Source organism: Mandrillus leucophaeus, unplaced genomic scaffold, assembly GCF_000951045.1.
Source record: "Mandrillus leucophaeus isolate KB7577 unplaced genomic scaffold, Mleu.le_1.0 Scaffold99, whole genome shotgun sequence".
NCBI classification, from domain to species: Eukaryota; Metazoa; Chordata; class Mammalia; order Primates; family Cercopithecidae; genus Mandrillus; species Mandrillus leucophaeus.
This window is the reverse complement of record NW_012110807.1, coordinates 1,287,273-1,305,293: the sequence shown is the minus strand read 5'-3', so window position 1 is coordinate 1,305,293 and position 18,021 is coordinate 1,287,273. Positions and strand designations below refer to the sequence as shown.

The 18,021-nt window shown below is 52.6% G+C and overlaps 1 protein-coding gene across 1 annotated transcript in view; it reads left to right on the top strand.

The window, feature by feature from the left end:
• HMCN2 (hemicentin 2) overlaps nucleotides 1-18,021 on the top strand; it is a 163,971-nt gene that overhangs the window by 6,295 nt on the left and 139,655 nt on the right. The window contains exons 5-12 of the mRNA XM_011971201.1: nucleotides 6,152-6,323; nucleotides 6,958-7,064; nucleotides 7,963-8,083; nucleotides 10,671-10,934; nucleotides 14,267-14,411; nucleotides 14,922-15,043; nucleotides 16,182-16,454; nucleotides 17,601-17,742. Coding sequence (XP_011826591.1) covers nucleotides 6,152-6,323; nucleotides 6,958-7,064; nucleotides 7,963-8,083; nucleotides 10,671-10,934; nucleotides 14,267-14,411; nucleotides 14,922-15,043; nucleotides 16,182-16,454; nucleotides 17,601-17,742 — 1,346 coding nt within the window. The remainder of the gene's footprint in view (nucleotides 1-6,151; nucleotides 6,324-6,957; nucleotides 7,065-7,962; nucleotides 8,084-10,670; nucleotides 10,935-14,266; nucleotides 14,412-14,921; nucleotides 15,044-16,181; nucleotides 16,455-17,600; nucleotides 17,743-18,021) is intronic.

The following is an 18,021-nucleotide window of genomic DNA, read 5'->3' as shown; positions in this document are numbered from 1 at the left end:
GCTGGTGCGAAGGTGGCCATCAGTCATAGCTGGGGCTTACTGCTTTGGAACATTTCACTTTTTTCAATTGTGAAGTTGGCCTCACTAGTACCTGGATCACCCCTTGGGGTTCCAGGGTAACTAAAAGAAGGTGAGGATCTCTCCCTGGCAGGGGAAATTTGGAGCTTTTACAATCCTTAAACAGGCAGGGGATCATGTCAGAGGCAGGCAACGTGGCCCCTTGAACCTGCCCCAAAGGTGTGCATTTTTTATTAAATCTTAGATAAGTCCAAGCACCTGCTGTGCCAGCGCAGCCTCTCCCAAGTTTCCCGGCAGACACACAGCCCAACGCACTGTCACCAGCCCCGAGAGTGGTGGGGGTGGAGGTGGCAGAGCTGGGCAAACCTGCCTGTCCTGCAGCTCCCCTGTGCCTGGGAAAGCCCCTCCATCTTTTTTTTCCAGGGAGGACATTGGGCCCCTTGCTCTCCTCTGCATCTCCCACCCCACAACTCGCAACACACGTTTCAGCACGGCCAGTTCTGTGGGCTGGGAGCCTTCCCATGTTCAGCACCAGCAGGCACAAAAGGTGAATTGCCCAGGTTCTGTGCATCTGCTAGGAGCGAGGTGTGCTTCTAAGACAGTAAGGGTGGGCGGAAGATGTGGGGGGTGAGGGGGAGCTGCTGGGGGAGCGTCTGACCAAGTGACTCTGATTAATTGATCAGCAGGGGCCCAGAGATGACCTCCTCCTGGACCCCTCGCAGGGGGAGGTGGTTAGGGCTTGGACTCCAGGGCAAGAGGCCTGGCTTCAGGCCTTGCAGCCCTGCCACTTACTTGCAGTGTGACCTCCAACACAGTCCTCAGCCTCTCTGGGCCGCACTTTCTTCTCGTGTGCAGTTGGGTTAACGAGAGCCCCCACCTGGTGAGATGGTAGCTAGGGTGAGAGGAAGCCATGCACGGGAAGCCCTTGGTAAGATGGCTAAATGCCATCCCACCCCCTGTGCTTCAGTGTGGAGCCCAGGATATGCCCCTCAGTTCCATCAACGCCCCCTGAAGAGTAGGAACTATCTCTGGAAAAGATTCTCTGCTAGGGCGAGTGAGTGCCCAGGGTACCCAGCTGGCAAGGGGCAAAACCCCCAGACTAGGGTCCTCTCTCTGTCATTTCACCGTGAGCCTGCTGGCACAGGGCCTGGGACCCACAGCCCCATCCTCAGTGTTCTCATCTCTGCCTCGGGGGCCCATTCACCCCCTGGCTTTCTTTCCCTGCTTCCTCAGCCGCCCTGGCTGTCAAGTGTTCTGGGATGATCCTTGGGGATGATTTATCTGCTGTGAAGGGCCGAGCAGCAGCTATCTGGCTGGGGTAGCAGTGCCAGATTTTTCGTTCCTTCCCCATCGGTGACGGAGATGAGCCCCAGTGCATCGCAGGCTCGCTGGCCCCCCAGCCCCTCTAACATCTGGAAGCCATTGCCTTCGCCAGCTAAACATTGAACTGGCTTAATGAAGGCTCTCTGCGCCGGAACCCTGGGGGCACCACAGGTCTAGAAGGCAATGCCCCCAGGCCTGGCCCTACAGGGGGTCTGGCCCTGCTGTGGGCAAGAGCGTCAACCCCCCCAACTCCCAAGTTGGGTTGTGCTTACAGGGCAGGCCTTCCTGTGGGTCACTGGCTTTCTGCCTTGTGTCCCAGCCTTCTCTGTGGTTCAGTAGCCTGAATTGCCGAGCATCTTCCCTCCATCAGAACATGCTAGAGCGAGCTTTAACAGCAGTTATGACACAGTAGCGGGTGTCACTCCTCTGGGTAATTGTTGACTGGTGCTTTGCTCAGTGATGCTTCCCTCCTGACCCCTGACAAGGCCTGGCCCGGGGGAAGGGGATGGTGGTCACGGAACCTGCTTCTTTGCTGTTGGGGGAGTTGCCTCACATGCTCGGCCAGCTTCTGTGGGTCTCTCCAGCTGGGAGTCCTCAGCCGCTGCTCCCTTCTGTCCACCCCCACATGGACGAAGAACCTTGTCCTCATTCCTTGGCTAAGACAGGTGGGACCTTTTCAAGAAACACATTACTTAGAAAGCAAAGCAAGACACAACAATGAAGTAGCTCCAATTATAAAAACAGATGCATTTTCAGAATACAGAATTCTTATCATGTGATAGTTGAACTCTAGCCATAAACTTCTAGGCACATATCTTCTAGCTCAGTCTGAAAAAAAAAAAAAAAAACCTCTCATTTTCCAGTTCTTTTGATTCCTTTCCCTTTTGTAGAAGATCACATGGTAAGCAGAGCTGAAGGACTATGATATTTAGAGCAAGAATGACCAATAAGTAGCATGCAAGACACCACTTTCAAAACCCACATTCGTGGCAGACATTGCTAATCAATCACAGAACTTTTTCTACTTGGGGCCGAATGTGGCTTTGCCTTTCTTCTTCAGACAGCTTTTCAGGAAGCGTTTCCAGTAGCTTGGAGTTGGCAAGCAACAGTTACCACTGTGATTGTTCAGGTGTATATTAAAGTCACAGCGTACTTGTTTTTGTTGTTGTTGTTGTTGTTGTTGTTTGGTTTTTTTTTTTTGAGATGGAGTTTTGCTCTTGTCACCCAGGCTGGAATGCAGTGGCACGATCTCAGCTCACTGCAAACTCTGCCTCCTGGGTTCAAGTGATTCCCCTGCCTCAGCCTCCCAAGTAGCTGGGATTACGGGCGCCTGCCACCATGCCTGGCTAGTTTTTATATTTTTAGTAGAGATGGGATTTCACTGTGTTAGTCAGGCTGATCTCGAACTCCTGACCTCAGGTGATCCGCCCGCCTTGGCCTCCCAAAGTGCTGGGATTACAGGCGTGAGCTACCGTGCCCGGCTGCATACTTGTTATTTTTAAATGACTTTACTTTAATAAAAAAGTACTATGAAGAATTTCCAAGGTACAGAAAAGTAAAAAGAAAACACCTACCAACTAGATTCAACAATTGTTTACATTTCTGCTCGACTTGCTTTATCTCTCTCTTTATACTTTTTGCTGAATCATGACACCTTATCCATAAATAATTCAGCATGGATTTCTGAAAAAAGGTAGTCTTCAACATAGCCCACAATATCATCTAATAAAATTAATGAGTTTCCTAGTATCATCCCATACACAGCCCATGTTCTAATTTGCCTGTCTAATTTGCCAACCTGTCTTTGATCACAGTTTTCGTCAAATCAGGATTTCATCAAGGGCTGTGCGTTTCCTTTGGTTGTTATGTTTATTAAGTCCTCTTTGGTCTGAAGCCATCAGCTCTTTTTTTATGACACTAAGCTGTTGAAGAGGCATGGATTCGTACCCTGTCCCATGTTCTAGAGTCTTCTGATTATTTCCTCGTGGTGTCATTAACTTTTTTTTAATCCCCTGTGTTTCCCCCAAAGTGGATGAGTCCAAAGGCCTGATTCGATGAAGGTTGACATTTTTGGCAGGAATATATATTTCCTAGTTGGTGCTGAGTGTGTCTTCTGTTGTATCACACCAGGAAGCAAATAGTGTCTGAGCATCCCATTATTACTGATGATAAGTTCGATGACTGGGTGAGGGTAGCGACAGCCAGCTCTCTGCATGGTTGGGCCGTGTTTTTGCCTTTATGACTCAAGTGTAGGGTAATGTTTTGGCTCTGTGTGGACATCTAGTTCCCATCAACCTTTCATCTAATAGTTTTAGCATCCACTGAGGACTCTTGCCTGAAATGATTATTTCATTAGGGGCTGCAAAATGATGATTTCCTAACTGCATCATTCCTCCCACATTTATGAGTGGGCATTCTTCCTAGAAGAAGAACTTTTATGCATCAAAAGCGATGGATGATTTGGTTTCTCTGAAGTACAATTTCTACTGAAAAGGCACGGAATCACACTTCATTCTTTCTCTTCAATTAAGGAGTCACTTCAGTGGTGTCAGGGGAGGTTTTACTGTTTTGAATTTTGCTTTCTCTTTTTTGAGTACCATTATGTGCCCATGGATTATATTATTCGATGTGTTTCAATTGAGTACAGTTATTATTCTCTTTTGGGTTCAAGTTGTCCCAAATTTATTCCGTGGGAGCTCCTTCAAGCTGGTTCCTATGTCCTTTTGATATGTCCTTATTTGTCTTTGAGAACTTCTTTGTTTTGTGGAATAACCCATCATCCCAGGCTCACCTTATAAATTGCCTGCCCCAGACCTGGAATTAGCCATTTCTCCAAGGAACCCTAGTGGGGAAAGGTATTTAGAAACCAAGATCTGGGTACTGGTGATGATCATTGATATTGAGAATTTGGGCCATCATTGCTTCTGGATCAATTGCCCTATCTATCTATCTATCTATCTATCTATCTATCTATCTATCTATCTATCTATCTATCTATCAACCTACCTACCTACCTATCATCTATCTCTATCTGGAGAACTTATACTGACATTTCCAATTCAAATTTTACATTGTGAATCTTTTGCTTAGCTCATTTGATTTTATACTTGCAGCTCTCTCTTACATTTGTTTATAAGAAAGAAAATCTCGATTCCGAAAATATTAACATCTTTACTTATTTGCTTTATATATCCAACAAGATATATAAAATGGTTTCCAAATCCCAATGCTGATAGCTCTTCCAAGTTAAATCTATTAACTAAAGACTTTTTTGTATAGTTCTTGTTGTCCTCCTACTGAGAAAGGATAATTGAACCACTGGGTTCAGAATTCACTTGGAGGTTTTCTTTTCTTTCTGTGGTTGTGGTATCAATTTTATGGTTGAGATCATTGTGTTTCAGTTTTAGGGTCTGCACAGGATGGACGCTCTTTGAGGTAACTTGGCCTGGAAAGAGAAGGTTCAGACTTGAAGGGGCCCCCTTCCTCTCCCTCTTTCTTGGTTTCCTTGCTGGAATCTAGGTGACTTGGCTATTGCAGAGGAGGAGGCGTGAGCTGGGGAAAGGAGGGATGTGGAGTGAGGTGCCTGAGAAGTGGACTTAAGGCCAGCCTGATGGCTTTGCCCAGGAGATGCATGTTCTACTGAACTCACACAGCTAGCAGATGCCTCCCGAGCACCCACTCTGTGCCTGGCAGTGAGCTCAGGGCTGAGACACACATGGGCGCAGCAGAGGGTCTCTGTCCCCACAGAGCTCCCAGGCCAGTAGGGATGAGAAGCCCAAATCCAATAAATGTGAGTGATTGGAGTGCAGATTGCTGCGAAATAGGATGTATCAGGGAACAGAGCCTTTTCAGAATTAGAGAGGCCTCTTCAAGCAGTGAGCTGAAGAATAGCAAGGAGATGGTTGATGAGGAGGCAGGGCGTTCCTGCAAAGAGCACGGCATGTGTGGGTGGGAGCTGCCTGTGGGAGGGGTGGGGTCCAGCGTAGCAGGCAGGGAGAGGCAGTGGCACAGTGACCTTGGGTTGGCATAGATGCCTAGGACCATAGAACAGAGGGTCTTGAAGGCCACGGTCAGGATTTGGAGAAACTAAATAAGTCTGTGCTCAGTTTTCGTAGGGGGAGTATCTCTGACGGAGTTTGGGAACCTCCTAAAGTCATACCCTAAATGTGTACCTAAGGGATAGGATGGTATCCCAGGCAGAGGGTCCTTACCTTGTATCGGATTCTCAGTGGGACTTGTCCAAAGGATGTAAGATTTTAGAATGGATAATATTATAGGAACCAAGGATTTAGGATTTCTCAACATTGCAAAAATCCATCCAGCAATTCCTTACCTTCTGTGGATTGGAAAGAGACATGAAGTCTTTGCGGCAGTGCCTCTCGGTCCTGCTTAGGGAACCTGGCGCCCTGGTGAGAGAACAGTTGGAGGCCCCTGGGATAATCGGTCATGAACTACATGAGTCTGGGGGAGTTTCCAGATCTCCAGGGTTCATTGTGTGTAAGAGGCACCTGGAGGAAGTATGGGTGCTGTGGAAGGAGGCCAGGTGGAGAAGTGGGGAAGAGTCTTCCCAGCCGAGGGACACACCCTTGCTCCTTCTGCGCTGAGTCCTCCGAATGCCTGAATTCAGGCTTCACAGCTTGGAGCCTATAGAAGCCAGGAGGGTCACATGTGTGAATCAGGCCTGGTGTTGGACATGGGGGAGTGGGGTGGCCTTGGGCAACCTGGAAAGTTTGTATGCTGCCTAAAATCCATGGGAGGGGGAAGGCAGTGTGGGCACCTGCTGGCATCAGCTCCTCATACTTGCCTCCAGGTGCTGAAGTGGGTGGAGTCGGCGATCCAGGCCTCCAAGGTGCACCTGCTGTCCACAGACCACGAGGAGGAGGGGGAGCACACATGGAAACTCCCCTTTGACCCCAGCCTGAAGGAGGTCACCATCTCATTGAGTGGGCCAGGGCCTGAGATTGAAGTCCAAGATCCACTGGGTATGGACCACCACGGGATTGGCTTCCTCTTTGGCCCCAAGACTAAGCTGGAAGCCCAGGATGGAAAAAAGAAAGAGACCAAGGGTGGCAGGGCTTCAGACATGAGGCTCTAGGAAGAAGGAAATGTGGGGTGGTGGGGCACGAAGTGGAGAGAGGGTGCCCATGGTGTGCGAGGAAGCAGGAGGGCCATGGCAACTGACGATGGGAATTAAAGTAGTGGTGGTCCCTGGATCGTGAGGCTCTCCCCAAGTCTTTTCCATGGTACCCCAGTGGATTCTTATGGTGGTGAGAACTCGTAGCACATCGTACAGATGGGAAGCTGGGGCTCCGGGTGCTGAGTGCTCATCAAGGTCAACAGAGTCAGGGGCAGTGTGATTCAGACGTGGTCACCTGGCCCCATGGTGCTCTGAGGATGTCATGAGCGCCCAGGTCTAGAGGCCAAACACACAGCCCACCCCTGGTTATCCTTGAGGGTGGAGCGTGGAGTGAGGCAGCAGCTCAAGGCAAGACACCTTGTCAGTTCTGGGAAGACTGAGGCTAGTGTTTGGTGCACTGTGGATTCCTGGAGACATGCGGGAATCCTGCCACCCCCAGGAAAGGGTTAGGGACTGAGCAGCCCTTGGGGCTTCCACAGGGAGGATCCTGCAGGAGGACGAGGGCCTCAAAGTGCTTCTCAACATCCCTGACTCGGCCAAGGTCGTAGCCTTTAAGCCTGAGCATCCTGGGCTGTGGTCCATCAAGGTAGGGGCACTGGGTTGCAGGAGAAGAGTGGACTAGCTTCACTGGGCTGGAACCATCTTCCTCCTGCTTGCCCTGGGGAGCCTGTGGCCTCGGGAAGCTGATGGCTTGAGTGTGGGTGGTGATATAGTCATATCAACAGAAGTAAAGGGTCAAGGACAGAGGAAGGGCATTCTGCCTTGTACCAGTAAGAAGAAATGGAGTGGTTTGGGGTTAGTTTGGGAACATTTAAGAAGGACTTGGAGAAATGACTTCAGGGTTCAGAGGTGCATGACCAAGCTGTGAAGAATGTGTAAAAGAAGCAAGAGCAACTTTGCTGGGAGGGCTCAGTGGGGCAGGGCTGGCAGGAAGAGGAGGGGCCTGCTGGAATAGATAAGGTGCTGGGAGCGAGGGACTGCGGGCCAGCTTGGCTCCCGACGGAGCATCCTGGGATGGGCAGGCGGCTGCCCTGGAAGAGGGGGGGTTTCTGCTGACCAGGCAAACATGTATTGAGCACCTTCTGCAGGCACTGTGCTAGGTGCTGCAGGTAAAGTGGCAGTACCACCACCTGCCTTTCAAACTCTGAGCACCTCTGAGCCAAGAGCTGTAATACCAGTGGGGAGGGCAAGGCAGGGAGTTAGACGTGCAGGGGGACAGACAGGGCCTGCAGGGGCTGAGGCGAGCTGAGGGGCAGCACGGCTTCAAGAGTGCTGCTCAGGTTGGGGTCATAAGCTGGGGCTTCAGCTCCTTCATTTGGGGAGCATTGTGCTGGGCCCCTTGGGAGCAGGTAAGTTGCCCGTGTGTCTACAAAAGCAGGATTCCAGCTGCTGATGCAGGGCTGGGTCAGGTTGGTCGCCTCCTGCCCTAAGCTGGAGTGCTGGGGTCCCATCCTCTGGTGATGTGAGACCTGGGCCTGTGCTAGGTCTATAGCAGTGGCCGCCATTCCGTGAGGATCACAGGCGTCAGCAACATTGACTTCCGAGCCGGCTTCTCCACTCAGCCCTCGCTGGACCTCAACCGCACCCTCGAGTGGCCCTTGCAAGGTACAGTACCCCAACCCTACAGACAGTGCTGCGCTGCCTCTGAAGACCTGGGGCTTGGCTTTGGGAGGTAGGTGGGAAGTGATGGGGGAACGCTTGGCTGTGTGTGACTGTGAAAGGGACCGTACAGGAGGCCAAGTGGGGCTGTGCCCCCAGACCACAGCGATGTAAACTGAGCTTCCAGGCCAGCATTCTTTCCATTAGCCCCAGCCAGGTGACATTGTGACATTTACCTTTAGAACATCCTTCCTGCCTCCAAAGTCAGTGTCCTGGAGGACACTTACACTGTGCCCTTTATTATTGAGTTCACACCTTCTCCTTTCTTTTTGTCAAAACAACTCTGCCTAGAGTCCTACTTCTTCAGTTTTCCAGTGAACAGCAGAGGCCAGTTCAATGAAAGAACACGTGCCAGCGAGTTGACGGCTTACCAAAAAAGGAAAGCAGTGCCTTACTGCAAAGGAAGGAATGTCCTGGGGGACATTTGGGTGTCCCAAGACTGAGGAAGGTTGGAGGAGCCTAGGGGGATATTGAGGGTGGAGGCACAGGCATCCAATTGGAAACCACCCACCAGGGTCCGAGAATGCCTGCATGCTCACTAAGGTTCCACTGGGAGAAGCCTGGGCACCGAGGCAGGCTTCTGGTGCAGGCTGCCTGAGCTCCACGCCAGGAAATACCATCTGGTGGCCAGGTCAAAGGTCTCAGTTTATAGATGGGAAAATGTAGTCCCTGTCATGGGACCATTTGGAGACTTTTGCAGGGACCAGCTCAGCTCAGCTCAGCTCTTCCTAGGAGGAGCCTGGATCAGGTCAGGCTGACTCTGGACCCTGAACAGTGACCAAAAATGGTGCAAGCCAGACCTTCAGTGCTTTCTTTCGAGTCTGTCTGTTCTAATGTTTGTTTTTCTTGTCAGCCCTTATCAGTTTTCCTGCCAGGACCGGGAGTCATATCTTGAAAGTGAAAAGGGGCTGCTTGCTCAGTTTGTGTGTTTTGCTGATAGCAGAAAGGGAAGAAGCAGGGAAACTTTGATTCCACTGTTCAGCCAGGACAGCCAAGATATCCTACGTGTAGTGATGGTATGGGGACTGAAAACTGACCTGTCCCCAGGGCCTGTCCCCAACGGAAGTGGGTGCAGGAGGCCACATGTGACCTTGCTGGGTTTCTGCTTTTGATAAAGATGTATATCCAAGATCTTTTTTTTTTTTTTTAGATGGAGTCTCACTCTGTCACCCAAACTGGAGTGCAGTGGTGCAATCTCTGTTCACTGTAACCTCTGCCCCTGGATTCAAGCAATTCTGTTGCCTCAGCCTCCTGAGCAGCTGGGATTATAGGTGCACACTATACACCTGGCTAATTTTTGTATTTTTAGTAGAGACAGGGTTTTGCCATGTTGGCCAGTTTGGTCTTGAACTCCTGACCTCAGGTGATCTGCCTGCCTCAGCCTCCCAAAGTGCTGGGATTACAGTCATGAGCCACCATGCCAGGTCATGATAATTTTTTTTAAAGAGAAACATGTGGGAGGCCAAGGTAGGAGGATAGCTTGAGGCCAGGAGTTCAAGGCCAGCCTGGACAACACAGCAAGACCTCATCTCTACAAAATTTAAAAAATTAGCCAGATATAGTGGTGCATACCTGTAGTCTCAGCTACTTGGGAGGCTGAGGTGGGAGGATTGCCAGAGCCCAAGAGTTTGAGGCTGCAGTGAGCTGTGATTACACCACTGCACTCCAGCCTGGATGACAGAAATTTTTTTGTTTTTTGTTTTTTTTGTTTTGTTTTGTTTTTTTGAGACGGAGTCTTGCTCTGTCGCCCGGGCTGGAGTGCAGTGGCCGGATCTCTCAGCTCACTGCAAGCTCTGCCTCCTAGGTTTAGGCCATTCTCCTGCCTCAGCCTCCCGAGTAGCTGGGACTACAGGCGCCCGCCACCTCGCCCGGCTAGTTTTTTCTTTTTGTATTTTTTAGTAGAGACGGGGTTTCACCGTGTTAGCCAGGATGGTCTCGATCTCCTGACCTCGTGATCCGCCCGTCTCGGCCTCCCAAAGTGCTGGGATTACAGGCTTGAGCCACCGCGCCCGGCAGAAATTTTTAAAAGATATTATGAAATTGGAGTCCAGTTCTGCCTCTTCTGGGATAGTGTGAAAAGTACCACATTTCCATCAAGACAGTAAAGAAAACCAAAGAAAACGTGACCATGGGGAGAGTCTGGTCAGAAGTTGGAGTCCCCAGACTTGGTGTTTGCTTTATCTTAGACCATTCCCTGAAACCTGTCTGATTATGACCCACACTACAGCTAATGGGGTGGGGGACAGTTCTACTCCATGGGACTCCAAGTCAGTGCAGACAGAGGGGATGCAGCCATTGGGAAGCCGTGGTTGGACGACTGTGGTGTTTCAGCACCACGGACAGTAGCAAGGTCCCTCTCTACCTATCCCATCCCCAGCGTTAGTCAGCACCAGGGTATGTAGGGAAGGAGGAACCAGGTAGGAAGGGCCAGGCAAGTAGGACCCCTGGGGTGTGGTTCAAGGGCCCCTACTTGAGGTGGATCACAGAGCCAGACACTGACGCCAGCACTTTGTTCTTCACCTTCCCTCTGCAGGGGTCCCCATCTCCCTGGTGATCAATTCCACGGGCCTGCAGGCACCTGGCCTCCTAGACTCGGTGGAGCTGGCACAGAGCTCAGGGAAGCCCCTCCTGACCCTGCCCATGAAGACCCTCTCCAATGGCTCCACCCATCAGCTGTGGGGCGGGCCGCCCTTCCACACCCCCAAGGAGCACTTCTACCTCAAGGTGAAGGGCAAGGACCATGAGGGAAACCCCCTCCTTCGTGTCTCTGGAGTGTCCTACAGTGGGATGGCCCCAGGTGAGTGGTTGGCTGTTTTGTCCCCCAGCCCCCTGGCTCACTCAGAGTCCCATTTCTTCCTGGAGCCTTCCCTGACTGGATTAGATTAAATTAGATTAGAAAGTATTTGTTCGTTAAGCTTCTATGGACAGCTATTCCCTATAAGGCATTTTGTTAAATACTAAGGTGCTTCAGATGTGGCTCTCGGCTCAAAGGTTTAGAACAAAGTCATCCATTCAGTATCCATTCATCCATCTACCCATTCATCCATCCATCCACCCATTCATTCATCCGCTGACCCATTAACTCGTCTACCCATCTACCCACCCATTCATCCACTCATCCACCCACCCATTCATGCATCCATTGACTCACCTATTCATCCATCCACCCACCCATTCAATTACCCATCCACCCACCCATTCACTCACCTATCCATCTACCTACCCATTCATCCACTCATCCAACCACCCAGTCATGCATCCATTGACTCACCTATTCATCCATCCACCCACCCATTCACTCACCCATTCATTTACCCATTCATGCATCCATCCACTTACCCATTCATGCATCCATCCACTCACCCACTCGTGCATCCACCCACCCACCTATCTATCTATTCATCCATCCACTCACCCCTTCAGTCACCCATCCATCTACCCACCCATTCACTATTAATTCACCTATCTATCCATCTGTTTATCCATCTATCCACCCATTCATCCACCCACCTGTCCACCCACCCATCCACCCATCTATTCAGCATTCATCGTGAGTATCTACTATGTACCAGTCATGGTGCTAGGCACTGTAGACACAGCAATGGGCAGGGAAGACATGGGCATTTGCTCTTCCATAATCACAATCGCTGTCATAATCACAATCATCTAAGTCACCATTTGGACACTTTCCATGGGGCAGTCCTGGGCCAAGCTCCTGCCATGTGCTAGCTCACTGATGCTTACAGCTTTTCTGAGGTGTGTCCCCACTTCATAGATAAGGAAACTGAGCCCACCTGGCTCACAGGGCTGCCCTGGGGGTGCCCAGGCTAATGCACACAACAAGATAGCATTTGGGTCCTCAGAGGCCACACTCAGAATGTATCCATTTGTGGGCAAGGGTCCTCCAGTGTGGCAGCTGCTGTTACCATTACATCATTGCAGGAACAGGTCGATTTGTCCTCTAATCTTTGGCCATGGTCTGTTGGTTCCCATATGTGTGGCTTTTTGCTGGTTTCCTGAGTGTCCCTGAGGTATCACTGTTCAGGCTGGAAGCTCCCAGGGAGATGGGTGGATCTTTGGCCTTTCAGATCTGCCCCTGGTCCTAGCAGGGATGTCTAGAGCCACTGGTCATCTTGCCTGCTGGCTTCATTGCCTTTCTCCTGCTGGCTTCATTGCCTTTCTCCTGCTCACTGTCTCCCTCCCCTGGAGGTGGCCTGAGGGGAGCTTACAAAGGTGGATGTCACTAACATTCTAGCACTTCTTTGTGGGAGATCTCAGTGAGAGGCATCCTCCTCTGTCCACTTCAAATAGGGATGCAGGGAGGGGAAGAAAGGCCAGCTCTTGAGGCTGGCCATGGTGCCCATCGTGCCCATGGTGCCCATGGTTGGTAGAGGACTTTGAGGACCTGGGTGGGGCAGGGCAGGGCTGGGCAGGAGAGCTGGAGACCTATTCTTTCCAGCCTCCCAGCTTCCACTCCCCTCCTGTGGTTCCGGGGCCTCTCTTCCCTTGGCCTTTGCAGCCTTGAGGAGGAACTTTCAGGAAGGAATTTCAGCAGGGGGAATAACAGCCTCTGTTTTCTTTCCCCTGTTCTTTCAGATGGATCCAAGAGTTTGGAGCTTAGCTCTGGCTTTTGTTCTCTATCTCAGCTCTAGATTGGAGTTGGGGGAGGGATTGGTTTGGATTTTTGTTTCCTTCCCTGCCCTCCAGGTCTGGAAGGCTGGGATTTCGCCTTGTAGCAGGTGGCTCTGGGTTTGGAGAGATGAGGGCGGTCCCTTTTAGCTCATGGAAATGGGGAGCCCAAGCTGGCTTGGCAGAGGCTCCCAGGGTGCGTGGGTGAGCGGCGACGGCTTTGCACACAGCCGAGGACGTGGCTGGATGGTCGGATACCCCTCCCCCCCGGGACAGATGTGGCAGGGAGCCTGGAGCATGATGTCACCACTGCCTGCCCATCCCCAGCCTGGGCTCCGAGGAGGTCTAGTGCATTGTCTCACCCCCGGAGCATCTCTGCTGGGCTCCTCTGCTGGCGGGGATGGGGAGACAGTGATACACAGATTGAGCCCTTGCCAGGGAGCACCCAGCTCTGATGGGCCACGGCCAACCCTGTGGGGCAGTTTCTCAGACTTCTCCATTGAAGTAATTCCAATAGCCAAGGGAAGGGACTGTGTCACTCCAAGACCAGGCTCAGGCCAGGGGGACAGTGGCGTCTGATTGGGGTCCCATAGGGCTCATTACAAGCTATGAAATTTTATTGAAGTCTCTGGTTTTATCTCAAAAATGTGTGCGAATTTTGCATTTATACCCATCCTCTAGCTGTGCCTTTTTTTTTTTTTTTGAGATGGAGTGTCTCTCTGTAGCCCAGGCTGGAGTGTAGTGGTGCGATCTTGGCTCACTGCAACCTCCGCCTCCCGGATCCCAGTTCAAACAATTCTCCTGCCTCAGCCTCCTGAGTAGTAGCTGAGATTACAGGAATAGGCCACCATGCCCAGCTAAGCTTTGTATTTTTAGTAGAGACAAGGTTTCACCATGTTGGCCAGGCTGGTCTTGAACTCCTGACCTCGTGATCTGCCCACCTCCGCCTCCCAAAGTGCTGGGATTATAGGCGTGAGCCACTGCGCCTGGACTGGTGGGCTAATTTTTAAATGAAAAGGCTTATTTCCAACAAAGTTGGGTAAAACTGATGTTCTAGGCAGAGAAGCAATTGCACAAACCCACGCATACCCTTGGGAGCCTAATCCTAGTTGGTAGCATTTCATCGGATTTCATACAATTGAGGCGGTGCAGCGGAAGGGCCTGGTCCGGGCTGGCCAGTCTTGAGTTGAATAGTCTAACAAACCACAAAAGCCCCAGGAGCTGCGCCTAGGGAAACTGGTGATGCCACATGTATTGTGCCACGAGTTCTCCATGCACCACTTCTCACCAGCTCCTCAGGACAACACAGGGAGGATGGTACCATGATCACCCCATTTTGCAGAGGTGAAAACTGAGCTTAGAGAGGTGACCACCAAGTGGTGGAGCCAGGGGTTGAATCCTGGCCTCCTGGCTGCTGGTACATCCCTACGGGTCTCTGTGTCACTGGGTGGGGTGAGGGGGCGGTGGGCAGACATTCTGAGTCCTGGTCCCTGCCTACAGGCGCTCCCCTCGTCAGCATGGCCCCCAGGATCCATGGCTACCTGCACCAGCCCCTGCTGGTCTCCTGCTCGGTGCACAGCGCCCTTCCCTTCCGGCTACAGCTGCGGCGAGGTGAAGCCAGGCTGGGCGAAGAGAGGCACTTTCAGTGAGTGGCCCCCGGCAGCTGATTGTCCCCAGCCACAGGCTCCTGGCTGCTGAGGCCCGGGAGGGATCTCAGGGGAGTGGGTGGCGGGAGAGAGACCTTGGTCTCTGTCACTGTCCTCCTGGGCAGCCCAGCCTGGGACTTCCAGTGCAGCCAGGGATGGAGAAATTTGTCCCTGAGACTCCCACCACTGCTGGGCCATCAGCTGGTGAAGAAGCCGGGGGCCTTCCTCAGCTCCCGGAAAACTCAGCCCATGCAGGGCCCAGCCGTGGGCATCAGAGCAGGAAGGATGGGAGCCCAGGACTTGGAGAGAGTAAGGACCTGACTCCAAGTCACACAGCATGTCATGGACTGTCCATGTACTTGGCTGTGTACGTCTTCTCACTGCGTCTCACAGAGGAATTGGGGTCTGCCCTTGGGGCAGGATTCAGGGGACTGAAGTCCTGAGGGGCAGATGAGGCCAGGGAGGCCCTGACCAGTGATTGTGCGTCTCCTACTGTTCCCTGTTCACAGGCAGTCAGGAAACAGCAGCTGGGAGATCCCGCGGGCCTCCAAGGCCGAGGAGGGCATGTACGAGTGCACAGCCATCAGCAGGGCTGGGATCGGGCGAGCAAAGGCCCAGATTGTCGTCACAGGTCTGTCCCTTGGGGCCCCTCCATGTACCCCTTCTTACCCTCTTCCTGGGTTCTTCCGCCTAGGATTTCCTCCCGGTGAGTCTCCAGCCAGCTGCCGGGACTGTTCGTCATCCCGCGTCTGGCTACCCAGGCTGCCACCTGCCTGCTGCCCTTCCTTTGTGTCTGTCTCACCCAGGAACGGCCTGTGGGTCTCAGCTGGAGGAAGGCTGAGGACGCGGCTTGGGTCTTCCTGCCCTGCCCAGCTTTGATCCCAGCTCTGACTTCTTGAGGCTCGGCTTTCAGGGGCCGCCATCCATCTCGCAGTCAGGACAACCTTTGTGCCTCCAAGTCCTGGCCGGGATGGTGCCATCGAGCTGGGGAGGTTGGAAACACCACAGACTGTCTCCAAATGAAATTGGTTTTATTTTAAAAATTACGAATGCAAGCTGCTTTGTAGAGGAAAAAAAAGGAACCCGTAAGTGTGGAAAGATCAGCCACTCTACATAGACAGCCAGAAACTACACATGCTCCTTGTAGGGAGGCTGGAAAAATATAAACAACGAAAGAGAAGATCAAAATAACTTGTAATCCCTCCATTCTGCCATTTGATTTACTTCCTTTTCGGTTTTTTTCTATGTTCAGCAGTCTCTGATCTTGCCACTTCTTGTGGCTTTTTGCTATCCAGATAGCAGTTTGCTTAGTGCTTTCCTCCCTGGGGACATATTTGGCTGCTATAAATAGCCTTGCTGTTGGTACAGAGAACCGTTTTGAACACATTGCTCTCTTCCCCTGGCTGGAGATTTCCAAGGCTTTATTCCTCAGTGTGGCATCTTCGACTCGGAGGCACGAAGATGGGCGCCCGGCTTGCTGCACATTGCACTGGCTGTTATTTGGAGAGCAGGCGTGTATCGTGCAGTCCCTGGCGGGTGTATAATGGTGGTGGGAGAAATGACCTCCCACTGGGGTGATGCCTGATGGTGAGCAGATGCTGGTCACCCATGCTGCTGGCTGACATATCCTGAACGATCTGGTTCCGGCGGACCTGCACCTCAGGGTGGGGTTAGAGCAGGGTCCCAGGTCTAGGCAGCATCTGGGCTTACACGATGACCCCCTCCCTTGCCTCAGGTCCTCGGTTCCTCCTGTGCTTATGTCCCTGCAGATCCCCCGCCGCAGCTGGTCCCTGCTCCCAACGTGACCGTGTCCCCAGGGGAGACTGCCATCCTATCCTGCCAGGTCCTAGGCGAGGCCCCCTACAACCTGACGTGGGTCCGGGACTGGCGAGTCCTGCCGGCCTCGACGGGCCGAGTCGCCCAGCTGGCTGACCTGTCCCTGGAGGTCAGGGGCATCATCCCCACAGATGGCGGGAGGTACCAGTGCATGGCCAGCAACGCCAATGGGGTCACAAGGGCATCCGTCTGGCTCCTGGTGCGAGGTGAGGCTCATTCTGCTGCTGCTGTTCCCTGGTTCAACACTCGACCTAGTGTTTACCCCAGAAGCCGTGACTCCCTCCCTCTGCTCAGACATTGTCTCTGGTAGGCAACAGCAGCCCTTTCAATGTTTTTTGAACTTTCAGGGAGAGAGAATTCTGTAGCCTCCTAGTCAAAGTCTAATGACTCTCACTGCTGGAAAGTTCCTCCTAATACCTAACTTAAATTTCTACTGCTGTAGGCCAAGCCAATTTCACTGTGTCTTGTCCTTTTTTCTGTGCCATCGAGCCCCTCCATTGTTCCCCACTCCCCACTGCACCCTGCCCAATATGTAGGGCAGGGACTGAACACTGGAACCTTGTGGAAGCTCAGAAGTCAGATGTATTTGGCAGAGATCGGGCAGCACTGACTAGATGGGGGCGGAGGAGGCAGTGCCAAGAGCACCCATATGGGAGTTTTAAGATCCGGGTATGGCCTCAGGTCTACCGAGAATCTAGACAGAGCCTCCTCCCCAAGTGTAAAAACGAGGATGTTGAACAAGTGTTCTCTCTTGTGCCAGTGGCTTTTGAGTGGCTGCTGGAGTGTGTTGGGCAGGATTCTGAGGCTGTGTCTAGGCTCTGCAGGAAGGAGGGATCCACCAGCGGTGTCTGCCGCCAGTGTGGGAGGGCTGTGGTTGCTGTTTCTAGATGTGCGGGCCTGTGAGCTCTGTTTGAGTCTGACCAGCCTGTTGTTTGTAGTTTCCAAAAGGCCAGGTTAGAACCTAAGCTTGGGGCCAATAGTAGGGCAGGCCTTGGGGTCAGCCTCAAGGTCACTGGAGACAGGAGCCATTCCCAGCCCGGGCAGCGGCCTGACGTCTCCCTAAGGCTCCCCAGAGTGCTCAACCTGGAGTGGATGTTCCAGGGGCACAGGGCTCCAGGCTGGGATGGTTGGAAAATCAGCCTCCATGTGGCCTGGGGATGTGCTTGGTGGCCGCCTGGTCTACCCAGTTCCCAGAGAAGCCACCCCCGGGGGACTGAAGCCCTCTGGGGTCTTTGCTTTCTCTGTCTTGCCCATCTGTGACTGTGGGAGGGGAAGGGCCCGGGGCTGGGTGCCTGGGAAGGCACGGCTGCTCTGATGGGCTCATCCTCACCCATCCACTTTTTGGGTTATAGAGGCCCCACAGGTCAGCATCCACACCAGCTCCCAGCACTTCTCCCAGGGTGTGGAGGTGAAGGTCAGCTGCTCAGCCTCTGGGTACCCCACACCCCACATCTCCTGGAGCCGTGAGGGCCAAACCCTACAAGAGGACAGCAGGTGAGGGGCAGGACTCGCAGGGGACCTCTCTGGGCCTTGGCCTTCCTACCTGTAAATGAGGGAGTAGCATTTGCCTTCCTTGCTCCTGGGAACATTTGAGACTCGGGAGTGAGATCACTTTGGAAACATGATGCCACCGTGTGGGCTCAGTGCTCGGGGGCTCAGGCTGTGCGGACCTGCGCCCGAATCCTGCCCCCATCGTTCGGGCTGTGCGGACCAGCGCCGGAGTCCCACCCCCACCATTCAGGATGCGCAGACCTGCGCCCAAATCCCGCCCCC